Source organism: Acipenser ruthenus, chromosome 21, assembly GCF_902713425.1.
Source record: "Acipenser ruthenus chromosome 21, fAciRut3.2 maternal haplotype, whole genome shotgun sequence".
NCBI lineage: Eukaryota > Metazoa > Chordata > Actinopteri > Acipenseriformes > Acipenseridae > Acipenser > Acipenser ruthenus.
This window is the reverse complement of record NC_081209.1, coordinates 2282713-2295553: the sequence shown is the minus strand read 5'-3', so window position 1 is coordinate 2295553 and position 12841 is coordinate 2282713. Positions and strand designations below refer to the sequence as shown.

Genomic DNA, 12841 nt, shown 5'->3' with positions numbered 1-12841 from the left:
TCTTGGGGAGGAAAAGACTGATTTTGTAGCCTAACATTACCTCATGTAGTTAGTTTACAAATATTTAGATCTCATTAGCCAGTTCTATCAGCCAAACGATGGATTCCGTTCAGTTGTCGAATGTGAACAGTAAGGGGTTATTGCACAAACACAAGCTGATTTTTAAAAAAAATCTTTCTCTAAAACGCTAGCTCCTCTTCAGAAAAATCTAAATTGCCCCAAATTTGTGTTTTTTAAAAAAGTGAAATACGAACAAAAAAAAACCATAGCCTGATGGTAAAAAAATAAATGAAACCGCAGCAGCTCCATTCCATGCTGATCTCAGATAAAAACACTGCTGTGTGACGTGTCTGACTTGGGTAGCGTTCTGACGCGTGTGCCACTGGAAATGCAACAGAAATGGGCTCCTGCACAGGGACGGACACGGATCACCAGCACTTCTTATGAGCAGTTCAGTGGAGATTGTGGTCTCTCCGATTTTAAATTTAAGAGAGAACAACTTCTGAAGTTGAGATGTGCTTTTACACATTGATAATCTAGATTAACATGGAATGAAGAAGGACTGTTGATCATCTGCACTCTGCGTTTTTATATGCTTTTCCTGTTTCACATCCCCTATTGGTTCAGGTCATTTACTTTTATTAAATGAAACCAAAAAGAAAAAAGCCAATTCCATTCTCCCAATATTTTTTATTTTAACTTCCCCCCTCCATATCAAACAGAACTTTGTGTTTGCGGGAGTACTTGCCTCCAATCCCCTGCGGATTTCGTTTTTAGGTAGTGGATTCATTTGTTTGCTGTCCTGGTTTTTGAAGAAATACGTTGGCTTGGCAATTGATGTACGTATTAGCTGGTAAATTTTATAAAGCATTGTCTAAGTGTGAATGCAGCACACAGAAAATATCCATGTATGTTTTATCATACACTGTATTACACTGGGGTTTGGTGAATCGTCTCTCTCGCTCGCTCGCTCGGTGTGTGTGTGTGTGTGTGTGTATAATATATATATATATATATGAAGCTTCACATTTCATAATCTTTTTTCTTTGTATGATCAGGAACAGCATGCCTGTTACAAAAACACTACAGTTTACTATTAATCATTGTGACCTTTTTTTTTTGTTTTGTTTTTATTTATAAAATAAAGTGACATTTGTTTTAAACGGAGTTGCCTTGAATGCACTTATCTGATACATTTTTTTTTAAAATAACGTTTGGGCGCAGGGGTGGTGCTTTCAGAAGTTGGTTTACTACAGTAATGTCATTAATGATAAGATCTCCAAGACATTCCACGCAAGTATAACTGAAAACGTGTGGAAATGCAGGCTTGAGAAGTAAAACACAAGCGGCTTCACTCTCAACACCGAAAAAGGGTTTCATTATGTAGATGCGTGTTTTTAATGTGGTATACAGTTACAATGAAATAAATATGTACACAAAAAACAATTCTAACAAAATGGAATAAAGAGTCTAGAATCAACATCGTGATTTATAGTTTACTTTTACATTGAAATCTGTTTAGTCAAAGCGTCTTAACCTTTCTTCTGTTTAATACTGAAAACGTTCCCAAGATCCATTGAAACAAGCAGAAGCACCCAATACTGAGAGCCCTTTACAATCTCATTTATACAGAATGGTTCCTGCACAACGAACGTGACGATTTACCAGTCTTCCCAAACGCCTCTGCCACGTGTAGCTGCCTTGGACACCCTGGTCTGCTCTCTCCGGAGAATGCATTAGTAAAACCAGTTTGATTACAAAGTTTGTATTGCTGAGCGATAGGATTTGACTCTTTAGTGATGCAGAGCCTCTTCATGCTGCAAGGAGGTCAGTAGATGCTGCAGACATCCTGTTTGCAGAACTGCAGAATATCTAGACAAACAAAAAGAAGATGTTTATTAATAATACAAATGTATTGCATGCTGTTATTCCAAGCGTTTCACAAAACCAAGAGAAACGCTGCAGTAAAATAACCGGTTGTGTGATAAATATATATTAAAAAACAAACAAACAAATGTTGCTGTGGTGCTTATTATTATTATTATTATTATTATTATTATTATTATGATTGATCATTTTATTTTTTCTCCAACCTCACTTTTTTTTTTTTTTTTTTATTTGTATCGGGCTGTTTTTCAAGCAGTTTTAAGTTTATTCTTTTATTTTTTTTTTAGTTCATGGTATTTCAAATGGCATCTGAGCAGAATCTGTTATTTGTTCCATTACTCATAGTTACTCGTGTTTCCCTACGTCTAGTAAACAGATGAATGTGGAATTGTGAAATTGAAGTGAATGTCAGTCTCTGGAGCCTCCTCACACAGGCAGCAAGTTGCTTGCAATGGCTAAAGTAATTGACTAAAAATGGTCTGGAATGAATGGGTCACAGAAATGAACTTGTAAAAGTCACACGCCAGAAAGAAAGTAGAAACAGTAAATTAGAAAATAATGGGTAAATAAAAATGCATTGCTAAGAAAACAACTAGAAATAAAATATGGAAGCATTTCTGTGCCACAAAGTTATCTCATCCTTTTGAATCTTTTCCCAAAAATACATAGTCCCAGAGACGTGCTGATTGGGGTCTGCTTGTTTGGGACTGGGATGTAAGCCATGGCAGAACTCCATACAGGCGCCCCTTAAATCTCCTGGGAGTTTGGGGGTGACAGCGTAGCGGGCAGTGTTGTGGGATGTGGATTCTGTCCTGTGTCTGAGATGAGGTTCTATAATCATGAATGCAGCTGAGCCCAGCTCCTTTGCAGTGGTTAAGACACTCTGTTGCGGTGTGCAGGGTCGCAGGTTCGAGCCCAGCCTCTGAGGACGGATCATTAGTCCCCCCGCAGTGCTTTTGCAGTGCTGGCCCCAGCCGCCTCTTGGCTTCAGTTCTTTATTTTCCATTCTGCTCTTTTTCCTCCTTGTTTCCTGTGAACTCAATGTTTCAGTGTGGTCCACAAGGGAGCAAGTGTGTTTTTGAAAACAAACCGCGCAGGTCAGGTATGTGTGGGCTGTCTCCTCACCGGGTTTGTTTAACGGTCCTGTTTTACATTTTCAACTACCTGCTTGTGTGGAGTTGAAGGCTGCCTCAACTAACTGGTAGAACTCCTCTCCCAGTATAGCCCGATGGTCCAGGTGACTGGTGTGGACCAAGCACTCCGTCAGGTCTTTGAAAAGCAAGTCACTCTCTCCGTACTTCTGGGACTCAAACAACTGGAAGTCTGAGTCTGGGTTTGCTTCCAAGGTTTCCTGTGGAAAAACAGCATGGCTTCAGTTCATTATCAAAGAAGACAAACAGAAACACACAGGAATGTGATAGATTTGTGTGTGTTTTTAAAAAAACAAAAGCGCTTTGGTCCTGTGGGCTGTTAAATAGATTGAGGTAGTCCAGCGTTCGTCCTAACTAGACAAAAGTCAAACTGCTATTCTCTGGATGTTTACAAAATACCTAAACTTTCTACAGAAAACGTCCGCTCCACAGCGCAGGCGGACAGTCCTGTATAAGTGCGTCCGTGCAGTTCTGAAGTTGAGGTGTGCTCTGGCTCTGTCTGCTCCCTGACCTGGGACTTCATGAGGAAGTCGTAGATCTTGGTGGTGAGGACGGGGCGTGTCATCACCACGCTGGGGGGCACAGCGCCGAGGTGACACTCCCGCCACTGTGCCAGGGGGACGCGATGACCGCCGGGGCACAGCAGCTCCAAGTCCTGGGCCGTCCAGCCACTCGACCAGCCGCTCCGCTCCAGATCTGTGGAGATTCACACAGGTGAGATACAGCGCTGAGGGAACAGGCACTGCACACTGTGCCCTGACCGCATTAGCTAGCTCTCAGCCTTCACCACGAACACACTTCCATGTACAGAATGTTCTGCATATAGCTAGTGAAGCGAAACCTGCCAAGGGCGTTGTTGAATGCATTGTAACCTTAGGGTGGGTCTGTCTGTCTGTAGGGCATTTACATTCTTGCATACAGCTGCTGCTTGTCAAATTCTGATGAAACTGGCCAAGGGATTTTTTTAGCACAAGTTAGTACAGTGACCCATTCTTTAGCACAAGTTAGTACAGTGAACCGTTCTTTCACATGTTGTTGTTACAGTAGAAGACCTGTGCTCTGGATTTCATTTCTTGTAGGTTCTAACCCCTATTGAGATTGTTAGGACCGGTGTTTTTCGTTGTCTGTCCCCTATCCCCCGTTCCACCTTTGCAGACAGGCCGAGCCACACATGCACGTGCAGCCTGTCTCCCTCTCCTGCTGCCACTTACTCTCAATGTTCTCCAGCAGGCTGTGCTGTTCCAGGAAGGCCACGTCTCCAAAACTCTTCCCGCTTGGATCCCCAACTAAACACCTGCAAGTCAGAGGGGAGGGATGGGATACGTGACGCGGGGACAGGAAAGCAAGCCCAGTTCTTCTTGTCCCGCTGCCCAGCGCTTTACATCAGGAATGTCGCTTGACCTGAATTTCAAAATCTTAAATTGAAACCTAAAAAAATGATCTGCAGATGTTTTCTTCTGCAGCCCATGATTACTGGACTGCTTCATTCGGTTTTCATGTAGTTTTATTGAATTGTTTTCAACAATGTCAATACCAACAGGCATTAGGTAATGCACTTCCCTCCTCCGCGATGGTTAACACAAGGAGCTTACCTCAAGGACCCCATGTTGCCGTAGTAACGCTCATTATGGTTGGCTGCACATCTCTGATTGGACGGTTTGGCTCCCAGGTCCTCGTCTCCACCAATACAAACCTTGCAGAGACTCCCACGCGCTCCAGGCATGCACCCCTTCCAGAAATACTCCCTGTACGCTGGAGGGGAGGGGAGGGGAGGGGAGGGGAGGGGGTCAACGAACGAGAAGTGCCACGTGAAACTCTGCTGCTGACTCGACTGAGAAATAACAGCCAGCCAGCCAGCCGGTCCCCTGGAAATACACTGCCATTGCTTTTTAATACCAGAATGATATCCTGCATTAGTTGTGAAACCCTAATGTAGGGACCAGAGACAAAACAGAAAGAAACTAATTGAAGCAGGCAAGCTTACAGCCGAGAGTGCGACTAACGAGAATCCTAGTTTCATTATCAAACGTTTCTTCAATTTAAAACAAAACTGACAGCCACTACCAGGCTCCCCTTTTATACTGCTGGAGTCGGGAGCCACAGGTAAGAGACCCTGCTTTTCCCTTGGTTCTACTGTGCATGTACCAGAGTCTGCCGTGTCTATTAATATGCTTTACCTTACCTCGCTATTCTTTACAATGCTTACCTAATACTTTACCCTGCTTTCACTGTGCTTGATCACACGTTGCTGTGCTTTCACTGTGCTTGATCACACGTTGCTGTGCTTTCACTGTGGTGCACTTTTCTAAGGGCTGTGTGTCTCTTTCTAAGGAGAATACATGCGTTGGAGGAATGGTGTTCTAGAGTGAATGAAAGCCATAGCCATGCGGCCTCATAAAGGACCCCCTTCTAGCACAGGAGCCGTGTGTCTGGTCTCCGCGTTGCCCGGTGCTGCACTCACCTGTGTTGAAGTCGCGGTGGGAGCTCTGGTTGCCGTTGGCTCGGATGGTGTGGTTGGCGGGGAGCAGCCAGCCCGCGGGGCTGTAGATCTGGCTGTGGCAGGACCGGCGCCCGGAGAGATTGCCGAAGTACACGTTCCCGGACGACTTCTTCACCACAGCCACCGCGTAGACAGGGGGCAGCACTGAGCAGAAACGACATCAAAGAAACGCATTCACAGGAGGCTCTCGCTCACCCTGACCACGCTGTCATAACGAAACACGTGCTCCAGAAACCACACTTCAATAGCAGAATCCGTGACGAGCGAGCGCAGCACTTACAGCCCTGCCTGTGTATTGTTTTAAAGGGTTATAGATTAAATATGTATCAGAAACATACAACAAGTATTTTTCAGTACGGTTCAGATTACAGGACATAACTGAACCCTGAACCTCACTGTACCTTCGGTTTCGTAATGAGCAGATCCTTTCGTCCCACCAGCTGCTGGTACACACGTTTCCCCTGGAGTGGAAACACAAACAGATGCACCTTACAAACCAGCCAGCGCTGCACAGCACTGGGTGACAGCATTCGCACTACAAACACTAAACACTACAGACCCAGCTTCATTAGCTTTTTAGTTTGGAGGAAGCATAGCGACATATACTCCCTGTTGTATGTATTTTTGTGGCTTTCAGAATTGCAAATTAAAAAATTATATATTTACAGCACTGAAGTGACTTTTCTTCTAACTAGACCTCCCTATAATATTAATGTTTAACAGATTAAACAAAATGACATGATGCAAAAGTGGTTTTAGATGCAGTTGTTGTATCATCACTTTAAGGCACTGATGTGCTAATTATTTAGGCACATAATCCTTTCCTGAATGAAAACGTTCCCTAGATTCCATGGGTGCTCGATCAGTGACACTTGACCTATCCTCTCATTTCAACACTGTGCTGCTGAAGACTCTTACCGTAATACTCTGCTGCCACTGGGACCAGACCACACTTCCCAGCGATGTAGACATGACTGGCATCCAGAGAGACCGCGTCCACCTCATCTCTCTTAAAAGAAGACACACACAAAATGATAAACAGTGTCCCTTGGAAGAGGCACGCAGTACCATGGTAACAGCACAGCCAAACGCAGTGAAAGCATGTTAAACCACAAGCAGATCCTTCCCACACTAAAGGGCTGCCCTGCCAGCGTCCTCACCTTGATCTTCTCAATGCAGTCGCTCATGGAAACGGCTCTGACGCACACCAGGGGGTCGGATTTGATGTTCAGAGCCCACTCCTCGCACTTCTTCTGCTCGCCGACGCTGATGCAGCACCAGCGGACCACGCTGTTGTCCATGGAGCTCCCTGCAGACAGACGCAAAGGTGTTTAGAGTGCAGTACACAGCAGGGCTGGCAAGCGTGTGGCTCTCTCCATTTAGAGGTAAAGGACCCCAATCAAAGCAGGGTTCCTGGCTTTTAAAAGACTGCACGGACTGTCAGCATGGCTGGTTTAGATAAAAAGATGGAAGAGTTCTGGGACAGAATACAAGCTAACAAGGACGGCGTCAGTCACACTGCTGGCGGCTCATTCGTGTATTATGGCTCTACCTTCGTGTCCGAGTCCTTTCAGCAGGGCCACATAGTCCAGCCCCAGGATCTGGTTGATGTCCACCTCGTCGGAGAGGATCAGCAGCTTCTCCGTTACGTCCCGGAACATCAGGTTCCTCCCTCCCAGTGCCGACGACTCAAACAGCTGGAACCGCTGGCCCTTGCGCCCCCGGCGCCCGAACAGCCGCTGAAACAAACCGCACGGGTTACACGTTCCTAAAACCATTCTCATAGGCATGTTGTGTTTCAACGGCCCCCTGTCCCCAGCTCAGGGTTCGAGCGTGCTGCACCTGTGCGACGGTCAGGAACTTGCGTGCGATCTTCCTGTAGTTGTGTCTCGTCACCACGGCTCTTCCAGGACCCCGGCCCAGGTTGCACCTCCTGAAGTCTGCCAGCTCTGCTCTGGACCCGTCAGCACAGAGCAGCCTGTAGCTCTCCCTCTCCGACTCTGCAAGAAGAGACAGCTGCAGTGCTGCTGGGTGCTCAGCTCCGATACCCCTTTGGAAAGTTCATGTGCAACGGGGCAGCGCTGTGTGATGCACAGCTGTTATGAAACGAGGTTCAAAGCTTAAAACCATGAGTGCAGACGAGCCCGGCTCTTTTGCATTGTGATTAAGACGTTTGCTTGCAGTGGGTGAGGTCACCTATTTGATAAATGTGTATCCTCTGTCTGCCTATCTCTGACCTATCAACCACTGTCAGTCAGTTTGTAGTCTTACCTTCTTGAGCAATCAACTCCATCCATCAGTTATCAAGTGAGAAGTAAATGATGCATAATACAGCATTCTGTACTTTGGTATATTTATTTTGACTTCATAGACCTACCGTACGATTTGATAGTGTGAAATAAATAAAACAGATGTTTTGCAAGGTGTCTGCTCAGTAAATACATACTCAACTACTTACCATCAATATGGAGTATAGCTGTGTGGTCTAAAAAGGCAACGTCAGCCTTGCCCCTTTTCAAACATCTAGAAAAGAAATTGGATATTAACAGTCAGGTGCTGAATGGATGGCTCTGTCAATTCTAGTTAGTTATTGGACACGCTCAGGTGTGTAATGGTCTTCTGCAGTGGTGATGTATAGTACAGTGATGGCTGCAGTGTGCATTTGAGCTTGGTACTGTGTTACTGGTATCGTACAGCAAGTCAGTATGTCCAGGCTATCCTGTCGCTAGGACAGTGAAGGTCAATACTCTTTCCTCTCTCCCTGAGAAAGCTGCTCCATGCCCTCAGTCAGGGTCACCTGGTATATCCAGTCCTGCAGCTCTCATTACAGAGTGCCAGTGAAAGTAACCCAGCTACCTGAAGGCCCCCTCCGAGTCGTAGAAGGGCTCGTTCTCGCTGGCCTCGCAGAAGTAGTTCTTGTCCCGGGTGTAGGACTTCTGTCCCTGGCAGAGCGTGCACAGCTCGGGGGCCAGCGAGGCAGCTCCAGGGATACAGCTAGCACTGAAGAAGGAGCTGATCGCTGGGGAGGGGAGGAGAGGCGATGGGGACAGAGAGGGAGAGGGGTGGAAGGAGGAAAGGGGCTCATCAGTAGCATTCTCAAACATTTTCATCAACGTGGCAGGATGGAGAGACAGCAAGGTAAGAATGCTTTTCTTCTTGCCAGTGGCCAGCCTTGACTGCTGACTAACTGATCTGCGATGTGTGTGTGTGTGTGTGTGTAAATCACGCCTTCATCTTCCTACGCTAATTGAACTCGATGTCAAGCTGTTCCTCGTGGTGGTGTTTGCTCACCTTCGCTCAGGGGCTGCTCCTCGTACCACTGCAGGTAGTTTTTGGACAGCAGGAAGCCCATGGGCAGGTTCCAGCCGGCAGTGGAGCGGGCCCCGCTGTGGCAGCTCCTGGTCTTGTGCAGGCTGCGGATATCCAGGCTCTGATTGCGGACCACCGCCACGGCAAACACACAGCCCCCTGCGGACCCCACAGAGACAGAGACAGAGTCGGGGCACGCATGCTTTAATACAGAGCCCCCTGCGGACCCCACAGAGACAGAGACAGAGTCGGGGCACGCACGCTTTAATACAGAGCCCCCTGCGGACCCCACAGAGACAGAGACAGAGACGGGGCGCGCACGCTTTAACACACAGCCCCCTGCGGACACTGTAGATCTGTGTCTTGGTTCTTTGCAGCCACACACTCACCGTCTGGGTAGAGCTCCTTTGCCACCATGACCAGGTTGAACTGCTTGACTGCGGTGTACACGTCTCCAGCATCCAGGGTGATCGCGTCGGCTTGGTTAGCCTGAAGGACAAGACAACCAGGGCAACTGTGACACACTTCAAACAGCTGGAATATGAAACACAACGGCCAGGTGACATTACAGACTCAACAGGTGACCCAGGGGGTGCAAGACAGCCTGCAAGCTTAGCCTCCAAACAGAGATTTCTTCGCCCGATATCGGAGCACATTCACGAAGCTTTAGCATGCCAGCATTGTACTGAAGTCCTGTGCATTTCAAATGAAAATACATGTTTGCAGAAGTGCGGATTTGAGACCTACTATGTGCAATGAATGGAGGTGCAAGGCAGAGAATGTTTGTGGAACTATTTTGCTCGTTATAAATACTTTAAGGACTGTGTGTGTGTGTGTTTTTTTTAAAAGCCCGTTTGGAGTAATTAAAGTGTGCAGTTCAGGAAACCCTGTATGATTTTAGAAAGGGTTAGTGAGTTTTTTTTTCTCCAAGACCTCCGGTATGTGCTGCTAAGACTTCTTTATTGAAGTCATAAAATTCAACAGGTTTTTTTTCTCCCTTAACAAGAAACTGGTAGTGAGTATTCAGTGCAGCAACACTTTAATAGAGCTGGTATGAAGCACTGTCAATACTGCAGCAGAACAAACTGTAATCACTGCAGCAAACCAGTGAATCAGGACAGAGTAACTTAGTGTAGGAGTCTCAATGTGTTTGTGCCGTGGCCAGGACACTCATACACCTCCAAATCAAAAGCAAGTCATTTCATTTTTACACCTGAATCTTAATGATTGGATACTGATACTACTGATGACGGATTTACTTATGTGGGTTACCAAATGATCCATCCCTGTCCATTACTGCTCCATCCTGCAGTCAGTCTGCCTGCTGAAACTTTCCCCTTTCAGAAGAAAGTGCTGGTCTTTGGATTCCTGCATGCAGTAGCATGGCACAGCTCCCTCACCCTTATCTTGGACTCCTGCATGCAGTAGCGTGGCACAGCTCCCTCACCCTTATCTTGCCGATGCAGTCGGCCGTGCTGTGTGCCTTTATGCAGGAGAGCCTGGCGAACGCATTGATGGCTGCGGGAGGGAGCACTGCTACCAGGGCCTTGGACAGCTCAGCACACTTCCTCTGCTCTCTCTCGGACACGGTGCACCACCTGAACTTCTTCCCTGCAACCCAAAGGTAAGAGCACCTCTTTCAGTGGAGTTGAACTCACCGGGATTGCAAGTCTAGTGTGCAGGGAGGTCAACCCTCATAACGTGTCCCACAGTGAAAGCATAGCAAAGTGGAATAAGCCATTGTGAAAAAGCATGGCAAAGCATAGGTTTGCATTGTAAAGAATAGTGAGGCATGATGCAGCGTATTAACAAACATGGCCAACCAGGCTAAACTATGGTAAATGCATAGAGTATAGCCATGGGGAAAGCATAGGAAAACTGCAAAAATACCGTGGGAAGCGGCAGCGACTCAGAATATAAATGAATAATAACATGCATTGTAAATATGCGCTTTCATGTGTATCTGCGTGTTTTTATTAACTTGCATTAATAAACGTTGCTATGTTTTTTCACGGTGCATCAGAGCACCCTTTTTAAAAGCTAAAAAGGAATGTCTAGTTTGATCTACACAGTCTGTAACTGTGTGGTTTACAAAGGGGCAAGTGAGACCTGCAGGTAACTATGACTATAAATTGTTTACATAATATTAAAAAAAAAAAATCACTTGCTTAGTGTCTATTGTGAATGATCTGGGTCGCTTTGCTGTGTAGAGTGAGAGTCTGCTGTTCGCACACCTTTTCCATTGAAAACAACTAGAAACTGAAACGGAGAGAATAAACAAACCACAAGTTTTCAAACTTTTAAAAAAGTGCCACTCCAAGTAAAAGGCCGGTGGTTCTTACCCCATGAGGAATCTGAAAGGGAGACGAGAAGCAGCAGAAGAAAGAACCCTCTCATCCTGAATTTCCTTTCGCAGTCCTGACTGCCAGCTGTATGTTCTGTGGACTGGAGAGCACACGACGTGAACGGTTTAAAGCGTGTCCCGTTTAGACTACAGTACAGACACCCCCGCAGCTGTGCAGGGAGGCGCTGTTAACATGGCACTAAGGTGTATAGCTAGAGCATTTCTCCTCTCTTATTTTACAGATGGAAAACATTCGCAACACTCCTTCATTGCAACCAGATGCACATCTGTCATGAAGCTGAGGGCTCTTTTCTGACAGTTTAACGCTCTCTGTAATCGTTGCCAGGCACGGAAACCTTAACGTTGCATCATGATCCTTTCATGAGGCGGGAGCTGCAAACGGCTGCCAAAACCCTTCTCTCAAAAACATACTGTAAGCGTCTTGAGAGAGATCATCCATGAGCGAGCACCGATATCAGCCAATAAACGCATTAAATTGAAATTAGCTGGCAATCTCCAAGACAGAAGGTTACGCACAGATCTGTAATGTAAATATAGCAGACCCTGACATTGGCAATCATATCTGTAGAATGCAATGGCATAGAAAACAACCACTTGACAGAACAATAACAAGAATTTAAAGGAACTGTTTGTTTTTCTTGAACCAGTTTGACCAGCTCTTGAACTGGGATGAGCTGTACGACCAGTTGGAAACCGATACTCCCAGTCGTGCTGGTAATATTCGGTCTATTACTTGGTTCTTTCATACGTGCAAAGGCCTATTGTAAATATTCACATTCTTGAAAAGCAAAACTAATGAGTCATCCGGGAATAAGATGACATACTATTGGGAGAGAAAAACAACAGAAATCTGCAATAAGCAAACACGCAAGGAAATGACAAGCGTGTCTGATTCATGCCACATTGAATAGGGTTTAACATCACTTTTCATTTTAGAACTACAGAGGATGTTAAATCATTATTTTTACCCTGAGGATCAAACAACTAGTCACATATAAAAGCATGTGACATCCACACCACCAGTGGCCCCATGCAAAGCTCGATTCAGGGGCCCCTTCCCTGTTCTTACCAGTAATACTGCGCCACGATACCATAGCTTTCAAACAGTGCAACAACGACACTATTATGGTATTGCATTTTACCGCAGCAATCACAAAAAAAAAAGCCTGCAATTGAAGCTGAATAATCCCGTTTTTGGCCAATCTGGTGCCTGATCGGTATCTGTCCTAGTCTAGTCAAACGCTCCTGCAGCATTGTAGGAACGTAACTCTTTTCTGATTAATTTCATGTTCCAGCAAGACCAGCTTCTCTCGCCTGACGCTACTATGACAGGCACAGTCAAAAGCAAACGCAAGGCAGTACTGAGGTTAGGATACATGACAGGTCCAGCATGTTCCCTCTGTAGTCGAGCACCGGCTGGAAACGCATTTATTTCCATTTGTTTCCAGGTTCATTTACACTCGCAGCCCTACGCGTGTGAGACACTGTACGGGGTTGCCCCCCCCCCTTGCTTGTGGAGTGTCGAAATGAGTTCATTTTTAAATGTCTTAACGTTTTTAAACTCAAATCGTGGGCTACATCATGTGTCACACAATGACATGAACAGGTGGGCGGATCTGAGTGTTAAAG

The 12841-nt window shown here is 45.9% G+C and overlaps 1 protein-coding gene across 5 annotated transcripts; it reads right to left on the bottom strand.

Moving 5' to 3' along the window:
- Positions 1-1119: 1119 nt before the first annotated feature.
- Positions 1120-12837, bottom strand: LOC117426743 (melanotransferrin-like). 5 transcript variants are annotated; one of them, XM_034925282.2, is made up of 18 exons: positions 12282-12837; positions 11190-11292; positions 10295-10458; positions 9237-9336; positions 8830-9006; positions 8395-8557; positions 7997-8061; positions 7381-7538; positions 7091-7277; positions 6699-6847; positions 6457-6547; positions 5940-5999; positions 5500-5682; positions 4631-4790; positions 4250-4332; positions 3550-3734; positions 3052-3238; positions 1120-1872 (listed from the first exon to the last, which is right to left on the bottom strand). In XM_034925282.2, the coding sequence occupies exons 2-18, from the start codon at positions 11242-11244 to the stop codon at positions 1829-1831; spliced, it is 2211 nt and encodes a 736-aa protein (XP_034781173.2). In that variant the 5' UTR covers positions 11245-11292; positions 12282-12837; the 3' UTR covers positions 1120-1828. The 5 variants fall into 5 exon arrangements, with proteins under 5 accessions (XP_034781173.2, XP_033900570.3, XP_034781174.2 ...); XM_034925283.2 differs by lacking the exon at positions 1120-1872 and having other exon boundaries at positions 3066-3238; positions 3438-3734; XM_034044679.3 differs by lacking the exons at positions 10295-10458; positions 12282-12837 and having other exon boundaries at positions 11190-12065.
- Positions 12838-12841: the final 4 nt, after the last annotated feature.